The sequence below is a fragment of the Ornithodoros turicata genome, chromosome 4, assembly GCF_037126465.1.
Source record: "Ornithodoros turicata isolate Travis chromosome 4, ASM3712646v1, whole genome shotgun sequence".
In the NCBI taxonomy this organism is placed as follows: Eukaryota; Metazoa; Arthropoda; class Arachnida; order Ixodida; family Argasidae; genus Ornithodoros; species Ornithodoros turicata.
Genome location: NC_088204.1, coordinates 82,976,913 through 82,996,395, shown reverse-complemented (window position 1 = coordinate 82,996,395; position 19,483 = coordinate 82,976,913). Strand labels below are relative to the sequence as shown.

The 19,483-nt window shown below is 47.9% G+C and overlaps 1 protein-coding gene across 1 annotated transcript in view; it reads right to left on the bottom strand.

Moving 5' to 3' along the window:
- Positions 1-6,878: 6,878 nt before the first annotated feature.
- The window catches only part of LOC135392179 (E3 ubiquitin-protein ligase SMURF2-like), a 30,889-nt gene continuing 18,284 nt past the window's right edge, over positions 6,879-19,483 (bottom strand). Inside the window, exons 7-17 of the mRNA XM_064622878.1 lie at positions 18,016-18,299; positions 17,152-17,395; positions 15,793-16,207; positions 15,637-15,740; positions 15,460-15,574; positions 14,671-14,849; positions 13,546-13,683; positions 13,369-13,489; positions 11,628-11,829; positions 11,466-11,550; positions 6,879-10,842 (exon numbers count right to left, since the gene is read on the bottom strand). Coding sequence (XP_064478948.1) covers positions 10,743-10,842; positions 11,466-11,550; positions 11,628-11,829; positions 13,369-13,489; positions 13,546-13,683; positions 14,671-14,849; positions 15,460-15,574; positions 15,637-15,740; positions 15,793-16,207; positions 17,152-17,395; positions 18,016-18,299 — 1,987 coding nt within the window. The 3' untranslated portion in view covers positions 6,879-10,742. The remainder of the gene's footprint in view (positions 10,843-11,465; positions 11,551-11,627; positions 11,830-13,368; positions 13,490-13,545; positions 13,684-14,670; positions 14,850-15,459; positions 15,575-15,636; positions 15,741-15,792; positions 16,208-17,151; positions 17,396-18,015; positions 18,300-19,483) is intronic.

The following is a 19,483-nucleotide window of genomic DNA, read 5'->3' as shown; positions in this document are numbered from 1 at the left end:
CCCCATCGTCTTTCACGTCATGCAACTGTCACCTTGCATAGATGTACGTCAGATTCAGCCCTCCCATGGCAGCCCGGCAGTGGCCCCTGGCAGTCCAACGCCTTCAGGTTCCTTCATTTCCTATGGCTGGCCCTTCTACAGGTGATTTTCCAGGCCTCCTGGGGCGCGCGCTTCTTCCTCATGGCTTCCTTCAGATGCTATCTCCCCCATCGTCTTTCACGTCATGCAACTGTCACCTTGCATAGATGTACGTCAGATTCAGCCCTCCCATGGCAGCCCGGCAGTGGCCCCTGGCAGTCCAACGCCTTCAGGTTCCTTCATTTCCTATGGCTGGCCCTTCTACAGGTGATTTTCCAGGCGCCTCCTGGGGCGCGCGCTTCTTCCTCATGGCTTCCTTCAGATGCTATCTCCCCCATCGTCTTTCACGTCATGCAACTGTCACCTTGCATAGATGTACGTCAGATTCAGCCCTCCCATGGCAGCCCGGCAGTGGCCCCTGGCAGTCCAACGCCTTCAGGTTCCTTCATTTCCTATGGCTGGCCCTTCTACAGGTGATTTTCCAGGGCCTCCTGGGCGCGCGCTTCTTCCTCATGGCTTCCTTCAGATGCTATCTCCCCCATCGTCTTTCACGTCATGCAACTGTCACCTTGCATAGATGTACGTCAGATTCAGCCCTCCCATGGCAGCCCGGCAGTGGCCCCTGGCAGTCCAAACGCCTTCAGGTTCCTTCATTTCCTATGGCTGGCCCTTCTACAGGTGATTTTCCAGGGCCTCCTGGGGCGCGCGCTTCTTCCTCATGGCTTCCTTCAGATGCTATCTCCCCCGATCGTCTTTCACGTCATGCAACTGTCACCTTGCATAGATGTACGTCAGATTCAGCCCTCCCATTGGCAGCCCGGCAGTGGCTCCTGGGAGTCCAACGCCTTCAGGTTCCTTCATTTCCTATGGCTGGCCCTTCTACAGGTGATTTTCCAGCGCCTCCTGGGGCGCGCGCTTCTTCCTCATGGCTTCCTTCAGATGCTATCTCCCCCATCGTCTTTCACGTCATGCAACTGTCACCTTGCATAGATGTACGTCAGATTCAGCCCTCCCATGGCAGCCCGGCAGTGGCCCTGGCAGTCCAACGCCTTCAGGTTCCTTCATTTCCTATGGCTGGCCCTTCTACAGGTGATTTTCCAGGGCCTCCTGGGGCGCGCGCTTCTTCCTCATGGCTTCCTTCAGATGCTATCTCCCCCATCGTCTTTCACGTCATGCAACTGTCACCTTGCATAGATGTACGTCAGATTCAGCCCTCCCATGGCAGCCCGGCAGTGGCTCCTGGGAGTCCAACGCCTTCAGGTTCCTTCATTTCCTATGGCTGGCCCTTCTACAGGTGATTTTCCAGCGCCTCCTGGGGCGCGCGCTTCTTCCTCATGGCTTCCTTCAGATGCTATCTCCCCCATCGTCTTTCACGTCATGCAACTGTCACCTTGCATAGATGTACGTCAGATTCAGCCCTCCCATGGCAGCCCGCAGTGGCTCCTGGAGTCCAACGCCTTCAGGTTCCTTCATTTCCTATGGCTGGCCCTTCTACAGGTGATTTTCCAGCGCTCCTGGGGCGCGCGCTTCTTCCTCATGGCTTCCTTCAGATGCTATCTCCCCCATCGTCTTTCACGTCATGCAACTGTCACCTTGCATAGATGTACGTCAGATTCAGCCCTCCCATGGCAGCCCGGCAGTGGCTCCTGGCAGTCCAACGCCTTCAGGTTCCTTCATTTCCTATGGCTGGCCTTCTACAGGTGATTTTCCAGCGCCTCCTGGGGCGCGCGCTTCTTCCTCATGGCTTCCTTCAGATGCTATCTCCCCCATCGTCTTTCACGTCATGCAACTGTCACCTTGCATAGATGTACGTCAGATTCAGCCCTCCCATGGCAGCCCGGCAGTGGCCCCTGGCAGTCCAACGCCTTCAGGTTCCTTCATTTCCTATGGCTGGCCCTTCTACAGGTGATTTTCCAGGGCCTCCTGGGGCGCGCGCTTCTTCCTCATGGCTTCCTTCAGATGCTATCTCCCCCATCGTCTTTCACGTCATGCAACTGTCACCTTGCATAGATGTACGTCAGATTCAGCCCTCCCATGGCAGCCCGGCAGTGGCTCCTGGCAGTCCAACGCCTTCAGGTTCCTTCATTTCCTATGGCTGGCCCTTCTACAGGTGATTTTCCAGCGCCTCCTGGGGCGCGCGCTTCTTCCTCATGGCTTCCTTCAGATGCTATCTCCCCCATCGTCTTTCACGTCATGCAACTGTCACCTTGCATAGATGTACGTCAGATTCAGCCCTCCCATGGCAGCCCGGCAGTGGCCCCTGGCAGTCCAACGCCTTCAGGTTCCTTCATTTCCTATGGCTGGCCCTTCTACAGGTGATTTTCCAGGGCCTCCTGGGGCGCGCGCTTCTTCCTCATGGCTTCCTTCAGATGCTATCTCCCCCATCGTCTTTCACGTCATGCAACTGTCACCTTGCATAGATGTACGTCAGATTCAGCCCTCCCATGGCAGCCCGGCAGTGGCCCCTGGCAGTCCAACGCCTTCAGGTTCCTTCATTTCCTATGGCTGGCCCTTCTACAGGTGATTTTCCAGGGCCTCCTGGGGCGCGCGCTTCTTCCTCATGGCTTCCTTCAGATGCTATCTCCCCCATCGTCTTTCACGTCATGCAACTGTCACCTTGCATAGATGTACGTCAGATTCAGCCCTCCCATGGCAGCCCGGCAGTGGCCCCTGGCAGTCCAACGCCTTCAGGTTCCTTCATTTCCTATGGCTGGCCCTTCTACAGGTGATTTTCCAGGGCCTCCTGGGGCGCGCGCTTCTTCCTCATGGCTTCCTTCAGATGCTATCTCCCCCATCGTCTTTCACGTCATGCAACTGTCACCTTGCATAGATGTACGTCAGATTCAGGCCCTCCCATGGCAGCCCGGCAGTGGCCCCTGGCAGTCCAACGCCTTCAGGTTCCTTCATTTCCTATGGCTGGCCCTTCTACAGGTGATTTTCCAGGGCCTCCTGGGGCGCGCGCTTCTTCCTCATGGCTTCCTTCAGATGCTATCTCCCCCATCGTCTTTCACGTCATGCAACTGTCACCTTGCATAGATGTACGTCAGATTCAGCCCTCCCATGGCAGCCCGGCAGTGGCCCCTGGCAGTCCAACGCCTTCAGGTTCCTTCATTTCCTATGGCTGGCCCTTCTACAGGTGATTTTCCAGGGCCTCCTGGGGCGCGCGCTTCTTCCTCATGGCTTCCTTCAGATGCTATCTCCCCCATCGTCTTTCACGTCATGCAACTGTCACCTTGCATAGATGTACGTCAGATTCAGCCCTCCCATGGCAGCCCGGCAGTGGCCCCTGGCAGTCCAACGCCTTCAGGTTCCTTCATTTCCTATGGCTGGCCCTTCTACAGGTGATTTTCCAGGGCCTCCTGGGCGCGCGCTTCTTCCTCATGGCTTCCTTCAGATGCTATCTCCCCCATCGTCTTTCACGTCATGCAACTGTCACCTTGCATAGATGTACGTCAGATTCAGCCCTCCCATGGCAGCCCGGCAGTGGCCCCTGGCAGTCCAACGCCTTCAGGTTCCTTCATTTCCTATGGCTGGCCCTTCTACAGGTGATTTTCCAGGGCCTCCTGGGGCGCGCGCTTCTTCCTCATGGCTTCCTTCAGATGCTATCTCCCCCATCGTCTTTCACGTCATGCAACTGTCACCTTGCATAGATGTACGTCAGATTCAGCCCTCCCATGGCAGCCCGGCAGTGGCCCCTGGCAGTCCAACGCCTTCAGGTTCCTTCATTTCCTATGGCTGGCCCTTCTACAGGTGATTTTCCAGGGCCTCCTGGGGCGCGCGCTTCTTCCTCATGGCTTCCTTCAGATGCTATCTCCCCCATCGTCTTTCACGTCATGCAACTGTCACCTTGCATAGATGTACGTCAGATTCAGCCCTCCCATGGCAGCCCGGCAGTGGCCCCTGGCAGTCCAACGCCTTCAGGTTCCTTCATTTCCTATGGCTGGCCCTTCTACAGGTGATTTTCCAGGGCCTCCTGGGGCGCGCGCTTCTTCCTCATGGCTTCCTTCAGATGCTATCTCCCCCATCGTCTTTCACGTCATGCAACTGTCACCTTGCATAGATGTACGTCAGATTCAGCCCTCCCATGGCAGCCCGGCAGTGGCCCCTGGCAGTCCAACGCCTTCAGGTTCCTTCATTTCCTATGGCTGGCCCTTCTACAGGTGATTTTCCAGGGCCTCCTGGGGCGCGCGCTTCTTCCTCATGGCTTCCTTCAGATGCTATCTCCCCCATCGTCTTTCACGTCATGCAACTGTCACCTTGCATAGATGTACGTCAGATTCAGCCCTCCCATGGCAGCCCGGCAGTGGCCCCTGGCAGTCCAACGCCTTCAGGTTCCTTCATTTCCTATGGCTGGCCCTTCTACAGGTGATTTTCCAGGGCCTCCTGGGGCGCGCGCTTCTTCCTCATGGCTTCCTTCAGATGCTATCTCCCCCATCGTCTTTCACGTCATGCAACTGTCACCTTGCATAGATGTACGTCAGATTCAGCCCTCCCATGGCAGCCCGGCAGTGGCCCCTGGCAGTCCAACGCCTTCAGGTTCCTTCATTTCCTATGGCTGGCCCTTCTACAGGTGATTTTCCAGGGCCTCCTGGGGCGCGCGCTTCTTCCTCATGGCTTCCTTCAGATGCTATCTCCCCCATCGTCTTTCACGTCATGCAACTGTCACCTTGCATAGATGTACGTCAGATTCAGCCCTCCCATGGCAGCCCGGCAGTGGCCCCTGGCAGTCCAACGCCTTCAGGTTCCTTCATTTCCTATGGCTGGCCCTTCTACAGGTGATTTTCCAGGGCCTCCTGGGGCGCGCGCTTCTTCCTCATGGCTTCCTTCAGATGCTATCTCCCCCATCGTCTTTCACGTCATGCAACTGTCACCTTGCATAGATGTACGTCAGATTCAGCCCTCCCATGGCAGCCCGGCAGTGGCCCCTGGCAGTCCAACGCCTTCAGGTTCCTTCATTTCCTATGGCTGGCCCTTCTACAGGTGATTTTCCAGGGCCTCCTGGGGCGCGCGCTTCTTCCTCATGGCTTCCTTCAGATGCTATCTCCCCCATCGTCTTTCACGTCATGCAACTGTCACCTTGCATAGATGTACGTCAGATTCAGCCCTCCCATGGCAGCCCGGCAGTGGCCCCTGGCAGTCCAACGCCTTCAGGTTCCTTCATTTCCTATGGCTGGCCCTTCTACAGGTGATTTTCCAGGGCCTCCTGGGGCGCGCGCTTCTTCCTCATGGCTTCCTTCAGATGCTATCTCCCCCATCGTCTTTCACGTCATGCAACTGTCACCTTGCATAGATGTACGTCAGATTCAGCCCTCCCATGGCAGCCCGGCAGTGGCCCCTGGCAGTTCAACGCCTTCAGGTTCCTTCATTTCCTATGGCTGGCCCTTCTACAGGTGATTTTCCAGGGCCTCCTGGGGCGCGCGCTTCTTCCTCATGGCTTCCTTCAGATGCTATCTCCCCCATCGTCTTTCACGTCATGCAACTGTCACCTTGCATAGATGTACGTCAGATTCAGCCCTCCCATGGCAGCCCGGCAGTGGCTCCTGGGAGTCCAACGCCTTCAGGCTCTTCCATTTCCTGTGGCTGGCCCTTCTACAGGTGAGTTTCTAAGGCCTCCTGGGATGCACTTGTTCCCCGAGACTGTCTTCCTTGCCATCTTTCTCGTCATACAACTTTCACTTTGGAAAGCTGATGTACGTCTGATCCTAATTTCGATCTTGAGCTCCAGCTCCCCGGTGGCTGCCCAAGAGTCATGACCTTGCTCTTGTGTGTCATAGAGGCACTTCTTGAAGTATTTTAAAGGAGCATGGAAGTGACCCCAAAAATATTTTGTTTTTCGCTGCAAGGTCTTCTACAACAAATAAAATGAGCTGTTGCGAAAGAACGATGAGCGCAGGTAACCCAGACAGCACGCGCAAGGCTCTGTTCCGCACACCTTTAAAGAACCCTCTCCACATCCGAAGAGCGCCGAAGCGAAGCCGAAGACGGCATGACGTATCACGGGCTACGGCACGTGACCAGTGACGTCCAACGGCACAGCTGGAACATGTGTAAACGGCGCGTCAGCCGAGATGAAAAGACAAAGAAAAAAGGAACCGAGCAGCTTCTACGTCACGCGGGGCTCCCACTGTCTTTTGTAAATTTGATTGTGCAGTGACAATACGCCGCAGATCGGAAATATTTTGCATGATGACTCCTTGTGGACAGCTGCACAAATGAAGCAGGATTGTCACTTCCATGCTCCTTTAAGACATTGTGGCGGCCCGTGGACGGCGACGACGACGACGCGCCACTAATACTGGGCGCCGTGGCTTAAGCCAGTCAGTTTTATTGGGAACGTCCGGGAACGTACTGTTGTTAATGAACACCACCTCCCATACAGTTACAATAAACATGATTCGGTCAAGTGACTAAGCATGTAAAGTTTTGTTTCACCTTGATGTTTGTACTTACGCAAGAAGACTTATCTGGAATGCTGTTCTTAAACTGAATACAACTGCAGATAAGTCTTCGAGCTACCGCTATTTTTTATTAGTCAAAAGTCCGCCTTAACTGCTTAAAGTACAGTCCTTCAATAAGTGTGTCCAAATATGCACTGCAAACCTCTGCTGACAACCTCCAAAATGTAATTACAATGTCATTTTAATGCTCAAGATGTCATTTTAACCAATTGTTGCAAAAGCATCGAATACATAGTCACATTGTAAATGACAGCAACAAGATCCTGATCCATGACATAAAGCTTGTTCCTATAACAGATGTTTCTTTGTGTTTCTCTTGCTTTGGAACTGATGACAATATGCTTCATTTTTGCACTTTATTCGATGCAGCAACGTCATAAAAAATACAATGGGGGTTTCAAAACTCCCCGTCAGTCATTCCAAAAGCAACACACCTTTCTCATACATCAGGAAACAAGAATGGTATCACGAGATGTTAGCTGTACAAACGCAAGTGTTCCGTCACAGGCAATACAGGCAAATGTAGTCAAATCTGGAGGTATACTGGTGACAAAGAATTTAGGGTCTGTAATGACGCATATGATACACAATCCTCTACACATTTTTCTTCTAGCTATAATTCCTAGAGAGTCTCATACAAAAGAAAGTCTACCTATCTATGGAAAGGACCTGATAAGCAGAAATACACTTATCTATGGAATGTGTCAAACTCCATTCAAGAACATATGAACGGCGCCCAATGGACGATCGCCTTGCATAGTATAGACAGAAGTTATAGTCTAATAGGTGTGACATGACAGAAAAACCTTCTGAGATCTGGGAGATGTGATTAAAGCGTACATGGAAGACTCAAAATTCCTTTAACAAAATGAAGCCAAACAAAACAGAGGCAAGCTCAATGCTTTGTTAGTGAAATTTTGTGCACTGTTCCCACATTCAGACGTATTAGTGCCCACTGCCTCACACACAGCTGTTGAGCAGTTTTGTAAACAAAATGTTCAGAGCCAACAACATATGGGCAAGGCATATCTGGTGCACTTGAGTGCAATCGTTTTACTGAGAAAAATACCTGCGTGCTGATGGATATGAGCTGCGGTAAAAAAAAGGCAGACTAGCTTAATTTATACACTAAATATACGAGCAAACAACAAAGGAACAGCATTACGGTTGACTCAATACAGTGCAACGAACACAGCCTTTCGTGCGTCACAGTGATATCACGCCTACCAGAATGTGGGTGAGTTGTCTATCATTACAAATACAAGGCACTAAACAATCTCTCAAAAACAAAGAGAGAGAACAGTTTCAGAGGCTAAGAAATTTGCGAAAGAACTAGCAAATTTTGTTTCCGCAGCCCCAACTCATCTGGTGCTATGTACAACTACCTCTTCGTTATTATGTACATCGACGATTTACCCTTCGTCAGCTAAATGCTGCAACCGCCTCAAGGCTCTGTCTCTTTCTATGTATAACTATGTACATTTGCAAAAAAAAATTGCCCTACTCAAAGTGAACATGTTCCACGTGTATTGTTAGTAGTCAAGATCAGTTATGCCTACTAGGGTGTAGAAATCCCTATACAATAAATAGGTACGTCCTTTCTGGAAAGGAAATGCGAGAAAATGTTGCAAGTTATGTGAGGAGTCAAACTTGAGCAATTAAACTAGGCTATACCAATCTGGAGTGCCCATTGTTGCCCTTTCTGAATGCAATAGAAGCACAGATATCACATTTATATCTTACAGTAGACTCTGGTTAGTTTGACCTCAGTCAGATATTTTTACTTAATAGCAGCGAGTACATTTCTATGGGTCGAAAAAACTCGTAAATTTCAACATGGCTGCAACGTGCATCAGAGAGTACATCCCAGCCAACCATGCATGTTGTGCAGCGAAATTGTGTTTGTTTAAGAACTGACATAGCCATTTACTTTTTGCTGTACAAGCCAGGGTGAAATCTAATTTTTGTGCTTCCATCAGGGTCATATTAACGCATACATCCTTAGAGTTTCCGTGCAGTGACAGGTATATCTGCGGAAGACTTGAAAATGACTTTTGAAACCCTACTTATTACACCACAGAATCCACTCTGTGGTTGCATTTATGGCCTAACTTGTTTACAAAAAGTTTTCTTGTGACTGTAATGCAAATTGCTTGGCACTTCCATTTGTTTTGTAACATGACACAAAGACTAGTTCCCCCGTTAATGCAAGGTATAAAAGCAGACATGGCGACGATACAGTTTAAAACGTAACAAAGGGGAACGTTACTTTCTTCTACGGCAGGCACAGACAAATGATGGTGGTGACTGTAATACCAATTAGTAGATCTTAAAATGTACTTTCCTCCAACTACGGTTGCTTTGAATCTGCTGAGTCCACAGAAGAAATAACATTCGAGTCAATATAGAGGACACGTCCATCGACAGCAAACTGGATGACACACAAAATACACAATGGCACTGGGGTTGAATCAAGTTGTCACATGATAAGTAAGCCTAGCAGTAGTGACTAGAGGAAAGAATCACATTTTAGAAAGAAAGCTATTAGTACTTTTACTTATTTTTAGCTCTTAGTTACTACAGAGGAAAGCAAACTATATATGTGATTAGGAAAGCAAGTGACAATCTAGTTCTGTTGCTCATGGCTCGCCTCAAACCACCTTTTTACCTTTAATGATTGTGTACAGAGACCTCATTAATCCAAAACCTCTTAATTCAAATTGGTGCTCTGGTCCCATCAACGTTAGGTGTATTTCAATTGGGGGAAAATGCCTCGTAATTCAAACATATGAATGTGTGTAATGGTTTATTCGAACGAGATTGCAAAGCTACGCTTGACTCCTGATTACACATCGGCCCAAATGTGACAGACTGTGAAGCAGTGCACGAGAGGTCACCTACTAACGGCTGCCAATGGGAATAGATGCAACTCGGAGCTCTGTCGTGTCTGCGCTGTGCTCGGGAATGTGTTTGAGGGCTTGTATCTCCCTAAGTACGACACGTAGAAGAAGAATTCTTTTTCCCTTAGTATTCTGGCATGCTGCACAATGTGGCCAAGATTTAATGAACCGCATCTACGGAAGTGTTCCAATCCCTTTAAAGGGGTACTAAAATGCAAAAACAACTTGCCCTCAAATGAAAGTCAGTCTTTCAATTAGCATAATGCGAGCAAAATTAGCTCACACAGCGCTACCGTTTAGAAGAAAACCGCAATGACAACAGAGCCATCTTTGGTGGCAACCAATGGGATCCCCAGGAGGCAAAGATTGGCGGCATCCAATGAGAAGAAGCGCGCACATACTTATCTTTTAGTGCCCCTTTAAGTGTTCAGTTTACTTATTGTCATAAAGCGACCATTACTCATAAAAGTGATACCAGAGGAAAGAGAAACGAGGAATGAATCATCTTAACGGACAATGCCGCTTGCTCGTGGTCGGCAAAGCAAGTAAGCCTCACTGTTTTGAGGGGATCAAGACCTGTCCTGGTGACTACATAACCAACAAGAAAGGTGCTGATATAATGGGTTGGCGATATTCGTCTTCGCGGGGTTTGTGATTGAGCTAGGCTGAAGAAACCAACGCAACCACGTATAACAGATTATTTCCTACACTGAGATGTTTTGATCCTTGCGTAAGTATTTTAGAACAAATGAGTCTCTTATATTTCCGGCAATGCGAGTCACGCCACGTCTCCCATGCACCTAGTATGTGCTGTGAGTGCATCGAGCCATTCATTCAGAGCAGCTCAACTTAGTTCAAAGTTCCCTTCGAGTTGGAATTCACAGGATTGCACTGCACTGAGAAAGGCTGCTAAAAATAAAGTAGCTCGCAGTAACGCAGTTTTACATTTACTTGCATCGTAGGCCTCCATACATTCTACTTGACAGTTTTCAATTTTCCTGCCATTTCACAATCTCGGGAAACTTACTTTCTGGTCGTCCCAGGGTGGAAACAACAAAAGCCTATCATGTGAGACAACCCGAGACCCAGCTCCTGATGCCATTGTGAGAAGGACATTGATTTTCACATCCTCACACAAAACTCACACCTTCAGCGCAACAATCACCAACAATAAATATAAACTTTGTGCAGCACAGGTGAAAGGCTGGACTCATGGCAGGAATGGAGTATGGGATGCACACAAGGTCTGTGAAGGAGACTACTATAGTTTTGATGGTCACTCATAGTTCTGAAGCACACGGTTCAATCACTCCACGGCAAAGCCGCACGTTTCTTCGATGGCTTGGGTTAACTTGTCTACTAGTTTCTCGTAATTTTCGTACGGTGGCAGGTCGATACGGTTGAAACTGGGGAGACAATTTGTTTGAGTTACAAGAGACAGAAAACCAGAGAACATGAAACATTAGCAATGATGACAAAATGAGGTGAATTGTACAGAGATTATTAGGACCAGTAGCTTTTGGCAATTCCACGCAATTTCGCGGAATTTGCCACACGTCGCAGAATAAGCCATTTTCCTCAAAATCGTCCATTTTTCGCTGAATCATCGGTTTACTATGGAATTACCCGAGCTTTTCAATTGATCCGCGACGCAACGGATATTTCTTGCACAGATACGAAACACTGATACTGAAACTGCCCGATGACAGAAAATAAAATTTAATGGCAGTAATGCCCCGCAAGAAACTGTACGATCTGGGGCTAATTTTCTTTGCGGGACAGCCACACAGCGGCACCAGCATCCACTCCTAGGAGGGATGGCGAGGTGACATCAGACTTTCTCACGTACGGTTCCCACCCCACAATACTGTACCCCACTGTACGCAATATTTTGTTAAAAAATGCACCTCACCGTCCACGTGTGCATTCCCGCTAGACTTCGAGACTTAGACTTAGATTTGTGAATGCTGCTCCGCGGAAAATTTAATCTTTCAACGCAGGATGATGCAATATCATATTTTACGCTTACCACGTGTGAGCTTTTGGCAGATTGTCCGTATTTGCATCTACAAGATGAATCGTGAATAGCCTCGGACCTGCCGCACCTGTAGAACCTGCATGTATAAAACTTGCGTGAACACTGCGCGAATAATGAACTCTCTGTACCCTGACACGAAGCAAATAGAGTTACCTTGCAATGCCTTGAACCCTTGAAGGGGTACCCGAGAGCTCCCTGTGACAAACTGCAAGAGACGGGCACGTCTCTCTTCTCCGTACGAATCGACAGCGCGCCAGAACCACTGGACCACATTTGTATCTGCTGTACAGTGCTTCAGACGCGTGTGGTTTTTCCAGTCCTCTAAGTCAATCTTGCCTAAGCCTCCTATCACAAGCTGCAATACCAAGAGTCAGATATGAAAAGAATGACTCGAGAGCCTGCGCTTGGTACTCTTAACGTAGGATACAAGCAATGCCTCGGTCGTTGAAGGTAGCCTTTTCATGTTCGTCGATATCCAAATTTAATTTAATTGCGAGAAAAATTTGGCGCACGTTTGGGACGCCAGCAGCTGCGAGGACTCGTGGTGCCTGTGTGATGGTTTTTATCCGAGTCAGGTGGTAGAAACATTTCAGGAATTGCGAATACTTTTCTCTTTGTTATAGGCTCCACACGTACATCAGACTGATATCACTCGGGCAAATCCCTAGCGTAAATAGAAAGTCCACGCGTAGGAAAAGACAACGCTCCAAGCTATGGGCAGAAAAAACTGAATCGGAATGCAAAGGAGATGAAAATGTCTTCGTATCACACAAAGGGCACATATATGGCAGTTCTAATTTCCAGCTGAGGGTGGTGTACCATAAAGGTCATCTCTAGTCCATATGTTTCAGTATTGCTCCTGCAAATAGTTGCCGAGCACGGTGAAGCCCGCGTATAATGATATCCGCAGTTATCGCTACTTTAATTGTTACGCGGTGACATTGCTACACGATTTCTGACCTAGGTCATCCTATGGAAGTAGCACGCTGTGCGTTATCCTGCGAGCGACACTCACGACTGATGCTACGAAAAAGGGTGGAAATAACTATATATGTTATTGAAAATAGCTCGTTTGCTTCGTTTGCTTTTGGTTGCCATTGTAGATATGCACAACGTCACGTTCAACTGCGCTGTGGTGGCATGAGACAGCAGCACATGCTCCACAATAAAAGTCTCGAGAACGTCCACAGCATGAAGCGCGCTTACGCAAATGTCCTCAACTTTTTTGTACGCTCTCGGATCATCTTGCGCTTCGTACATGCGCTGTCGACTGCGATATGCCGTGCTTTCGCGCGATGAACGCCACCCTTCCGCGGTGATGATCTTCGATGATTATTAACTTAACATCCGAGGCTAGCACCTTCACAGTGCACGTTTCTTCGACTGGGACACTATCGTTGACAGAGGTATCGATAATGTGTCAAAGCGGGAAGCGGGAGCAGAAATGTTGCGAACAGCACGTACTTGTGATATGGGGTCCATACCTGGGCCAAACATTCTAATTCTGGCAGATAACTGCTTCGTGCGATTTGTTTAACTCCGAGCATCATATAATTCTTTTTTAGGATTTTAATTTATATATGAAGGAGAACAACTCATAAGAAGCTCAGGTGTGTCTCAGGCCCCAGAAAAAAAATTTCAAAAGGATAGGAGCCCAAGCAACTGTGAGGGACAAACACAGGGGTCACCTTTTCGTGTCTCCCCAGCCGTACACTGCGGGGGCACCACGGGGCATTATTAGGTTAACCATGTGGTAGACTTCATTGTACAATTATCGAATTATTTGAAAAATTTAAGGCCAATATTGCTTATGAGAGGTTACTGTTTCTGCACCAGTCCACCAATATCACCCAGGCAAAGAGAAAGAATACTCGATATTTCAAGAGATACTTGCCTCCAGTTCTTTTTCGTCAAAGGCCTTCAGTAAATGCGGATGGATCAGTTCACTGAACCCTTTCTGCAGCGCCAGAAACTGCTGTTCGATACCTTGCATAAATCGGAAGTTCACAAACAACCTGCGAGAGCAAAACTAACTCTGTTCACCACAATTTTTGCTCGAGCAATGCGCTACCTAACGTATTCCTTCTTGTTGTCTTCAGTCACCGAAATGTCTTTTCCACCAGGCTTCAGCTCATGTACTTGGAGCTGGCCAAAGGCATCATGTTCAACGCAGAAAGTGTTGTCCAGCACATCGGAGATATCATTATCGCTGCACATAAAGCAAAAATTGACGAATTATTTAAACTAGTATACAGCGATCACGGGTGAATCCACAGGAAAGACAACAATCAACTTGCTCAAAATAGGCACACCTGGGAGAGGGAAAACGTGGTTGATATCCCCTTCCCCATGTAAAGTTTCCACTTTCTGTGCCTAGATTATCAGTCATTAGAGGTCCCACTGTATTATAGGTCCCAATGAATGTATTCACAATTTTCAGAGTTGCAGAAGGAACTATTTGCAATTTGTAAACAGTATAGAATGTAGAAATGCAAACAAATAAACTAGAAGATGCACATGCCAGCAATGTGACCGGAATCGATAAAGTGGAGAAAGCATCTAACCGGAACCGAACTCATTGCGGAGCTCGAGATGTGAACCGTAACCAAACCGGTATTTGCTTCTGTTTGAGCCCCTGTTGACTCAAATGCAAATATCTCCAACCCAATATATTGAGAATATATATCGTCTGTCATCCGTGCCTTTTTGTTTTCTGTGTTCTTAACGGGAAAAGCGTTCATCCCTTTAAAACAGATAGATAGACTTCCTTGCTTTGCTGACTACGAGGGAGCAACATCGTTCTCCACATTCGTTTCTCGTTCCTCTTTCGCCTGACACAAGTATCGCTTTTGTAAGTACAAGTCATATAATGGTAATGAGCAAACTGAACACTTAACGAGTAAACATGTCCCTGACACAGAAGCAGCGCACCGGCCATTCCGGGCCAACGAGCAGATTAGTTGTGTGTGGCCGAGTATTCCTGTTTAAATAAGCCGCTACACACGTTAATATCTTCAGATTACTGGGCATTTCCCCCCTGAAATACACATTATGTTAATGGACCCGAGAGTCACTTCAAATTACGCTGTAGTGGGCTTTTTGGGCTACAGGTTTATGAGACTTCTTTTGTGACTAGAATTGAGAGTATCATTTTTTGGTGGATTTTCGGCAGAAAGGCAGAAAGTGAACAACTTACAGCATCCAGGTGAGTGAACGATGCAGGTCAGGGTCAACAGCTTCGATGTCGTCCAGAGTAATGGGTTTGTTGAGCAGCATTTTGTAAAAAGGAAGCGTGAATCCACCATCGATGTAGTGGCCATGAAATACAGCCAGACCAATCACACGTCCCACAAAGTGGAAGTACGACAAGTGTTCCTGAAAGAGCAGCAAAAGTGTCGTATTTCTCACACACACGACGCAAGCTCTTTTACATCTAAACGAATCCATTAAATGTAGGGTCACATTTACGCAATAAAGTCAAGATGACACAGTGGCGTCACGGACATCACTCCTCCGCAGCCACTTCATTTGACCGCAATAACTGTCCTCCTGTGTCAGTGCATGCTAGTGGTGGATCTATTTTAACTGTTTGGCTCTATAGCCATGTGGTACGTGGACCACACAAAATGCCAGCACTGGACAATAGAAGCAGACACGTGATACAAGCCTTCGAGATGCATTGTGTAAGAAAGGCAAATAATAGCGCAGAGGAGCTTATAGACGAGAAATTTTGCCATGGCAACTGTGGCGCCACAATGAATGCGAATGAAACGAAATACTTTTCTATGTCCGTCGCACGCGTCGTGTATCGCTCTCCTTCTCGTTGACTGCGCAATATGGGTATCGGCACGAGCGTGACGATCTGGCCATGCTACTAAAGTTGGGACGCGTTTAATGCGCGATACACGAATGAGTCTAATATGCGAGTAAATAGGGTAGAAACATTATTGAAGAGAGAAACCCTAGAATGGGAAGTGGAACATACTGGATTGACTGATGAATCTGGGTTGATCTGTAATGTGTAGATGTCATCCCTAGTGTACTGGAAGAGGCCGTAGTATGGGTTCAGCATCTCGTGTGACAGCAGGTACAGCCACTCCCTAAACAACAGTGAAGCGAGATAAGAAGAAGACTCTCTCGACAAAAAGAGAAACTAGTATACCTCGCTACTCCACCATAGTCGAGGCCCTCTTCACCACGGAACTTCACCATGAGCCTTTTCTTCAGATCCTTCGGCCTCATTTTCATGATCAGTCTATAGGACTCCTGCGTCGTAATTTCTCGAGTCAGTTACGTAACTGACAGAACGATAACCTACTTCAAAAATGTCCTCCCGCGACACTTCTAGCCGACAGTGACCAGACTGCGGTTGCGCCGTCTGCAGCTCCTGTCTGAGTGCAGTCAGCTTCTGCACCAGATCCCGTTTATACTTGGGTAAGGGTGAAGGCTCGGGCGATGGTGCACGAGGTTCCAGAATGATGGTCCCTTCTTCCCCCGTTGTACCGTTACTCGCAGTCGTGGAAGGTGTCGTGTTCCTCTGGTTATTGGCTGTCGTCATCGACGTGGGTATCAGTGGCAACCCACTCACGTTGATGGGGGATATGGGTGGGGGACTGCTTGGTTCATGTTGGGGAGGTGGGGGCAATGGAGGGAGTGCAGGTGGGGGTGCACTGGAAGGGGGAGACGAGGGGCTATGGGATGAAGGTGCTGAATTGTTTGGTGGGAGAGGCCTCCTGCACGGAGCGGGAAAACATTAAATCTTCAGAGAAACAAAAAGTGCCAACGACGCATTTAAAGTTAATTTCGAGTTATAAATAGGTTTCTCCACTTTCACTCTTTCTTGTGAAACCAATTTGATGCAAGTTTTTTCCAAATTACAGTCGAGTCCATTTACTATAATAGCGTACTAACCGGAACGCGGAATCCAATTGTTATACACGAATTTTCGCTAAATCACCGGTCAGGATCACAGCAACAACAACAACAACTTGACAATGAAAAAATGGCTAGGAAGCAAGCGAGCTGGTTTGTGTCTGTCTCTTCGTGTTCCCTAGTCTCGGGGTTTTACATCATGCAACAACAACTTTATTTCGAGATGATCATTTTCTTTTTGCTAGGATGTCATAATTGTTCCCTGGAGCTTTGGGGATATATCAAAATAAATAGACGAGTCATAACAGTCCTCTTTTGCAAACATCATAACCGAAACGTAGCTACGCGTCAATAAAATTGGCACGCAGCAATACTCGTTCATTTCCCATCAGAAATAACGGAGTGCCGCCACGCAGAGAAAAGAGGACACGTACTTAAATTGACACTTTGTTCAGTATAGGGCTACACTCAACACGTTGCTAGAGCGAGTGTCTCTACCCTCAAGAATGTAAAAGACTTTCAGTTTCTTTTAATTGCGCATTGGTGAAGTTTAATTGTTGGGTTTGTCTTAATCCAGACTCGGGGTCACCTAGTACTATTTATGTAAGAGGGTGATCACTTACTGGAATGACAAACAAAAAATTTTGTACAAACTTTATCGAATGCATTGTCTGGGAGGACAGGAAAGCAATATCCGCCTCATGCGGGCGAGTACTCGATATCCGCATTTTTCTGTTAAAAGAGTGGGAAAATTTATCCATTTCTTGGAACACTGAGCGCTCATTATATCGTACACAATGCTCACTTGAGTAAGTTTGCGGCACCGGTCGAGAGTCTGGGGTCGGTGAACTGAGTGGTGCGGTTGTTGTGGTCCACGTAATACACCCTGCCGCTCGGTGTGCTGCGCATTTCCCATCCTGAAGGCAGAGGCCCCAGGGCATCCAGATCTAAGGCAGAAATGTCACGAGGCACACGAGGGTCGTGCCATGTGCTTACACCAGTTCCCACATGATAGAAGTACACCTGGCCCTGCTGCGTGGTACGCATCTCTACAAAGGGCAAAGGAATTCACAATCCACAAATGGCACTTTCTTTGGCTAGAGTAACACTGTTAAGAACACGTTACGTCACATGTTTAGTATTGCTAAAGCCCCTAGGTTTCTGGGGGGGAATTTACTTTTCCGCAAAGTGCGCTTTACGAATCTGCGGGATTCCGCAGGCAAGAGAAAACAAGCAGAAGGGTGCAGCATCCTCCCAAGTTCACACACCAACTCATTCTGCACGCTTGTCCAGCCATTGGTAACTTTTCAGTGTGCAAAGAAAACTAGACTCTAGTCTCTCTCAAGGTGTTACAGTTGCTTAATTTCCTTAATTTCATTCCTAATTCTTCCTAACTGTGTCAGGAATTGCAGTCACGACTGATCGGGTTGACCTGCAGGGGACACGAGTCACCCGTTGATCGGAGGGACTGATTAGGGGGGTCGGAGAAAATGTCGTGGATCAACTCAAATCTTTCCAGGATACTCCGAGATATTGAATACTCCGCAAAAGAACGATGATTCTGAGGGGAACAGCGTGTCTGGCTAGACATGACCAATCCCCAAAAATTTGGCGCAATCATGGCAAGCACTATTACGTAGCAGATGTACAATTCAGTCACATAACTTACCATATCCCTCCGGTAAGTCTGCAACCCTGTGAAGTTGGTTTCTAGCCAAATAGTTTCGATGCCTGGTTGACCTCCTACGTGCATTTGGTGGTATAGATTCGTTGGCTGGAGGAGGCGGAACAGATCCGCCTTCTTCGTGCAGAGACGGCGGAGGAGGAGGAAGAGAATTGCGATGCGCTCGGCTTCCAGATGAAACAGACGCTCCATTGCTGTTGTTGCTGGCATGTTGGAGGTTGCCACTTGTGCTGCTTAGTTCGCTGCTCAGGGTTGGTTCATGCGCTGGCCTGAACGAGGGAAATCCCCTTACATCGATATTTCGCGGGAACTGCGTTAATCGTTTGTTGCCCCGGAATCATGTGCTGGACTATGCGGACATAATTTCTCATCTGGTCATTGGTCATGTGCTCACCAGAACCAATAGGAATAGACACGCTATCTCGCTACATGTAGAAAAACTATTTTTTGTCACCAGCTACCTGGTTAAAAATGACAGATATAGATGGGATGAAAACGATAGCCCAGCTGACACTAGTGATATGTGATATGTCCAGAGAGTGGACCAAACCTGCCCTGGAAGCAAATAACGTACCACCAAGCCCAAAGGGGTTTCATCATGTTGAATGACATGTATGATAAGTGTAATATGCTGATAGCGACTTGGTATGTGCTTTTCCTCTGTATGGACATCAGGTAATGTAAGCAAAGCAATCACGTATCTGAACAAAAGGAGAGATTTTAGCTAAATAAAGTTTCAAAATAATAACTTTGATATTTCGAGATTGCAATTCTGCAATTCAAAATTTTGTATTCTTAGATCGCCACTTAAATAATGTGGCACCTAAGGGGTTACAAGTGGGTCGAAGCGAGGTACAGTAAAACCCTTGGATAACGACATCCCTCGTAAAACGATGGTTTCTGATTTTACCATCAAAATATCAATTGTTTTCTGTGGGGAAAAAACCCACGTACAGAGATGGAGACCACAGTTCTGACTACTTGTATATTGGACACTGTCCCGTGCGCGTAACCTCACGGTGATAATCGCAGCGATAAGATACAGTAGAATCTTGATAATACAAATCTCGTGGGGTAGCAGAAAAATTTTGTATCATCCAAAATTCTATTCAAAAGAATTAAACCAAAATCAAAATTTGAGGCAAGAAAATAGAGAGCGACTGTTCATTTTGCAATACTGTCAGTGAAAGAGGTCGGTAGTAACGCTTTTGTGTCTCCGTATTTGGCCAATGCTACTCAAATTGACGAGATGATTCAAAAGGGCCCAGCACGTGCTTTCCCCCCCCGCGAGTCGCGCGACACTGTTCTAAAGCGAGCTTCTTCTAAACCACACAGGCGTTAGGTGAAGCAGACTTGCGGAATAGTGACGCGTAATGTTACCTGAAGTTGTTCTGATATGTTCCCTCCACGGGTTCTGGTCACTGTTTTCCCAAGCCAGTGTGATGTCACACGG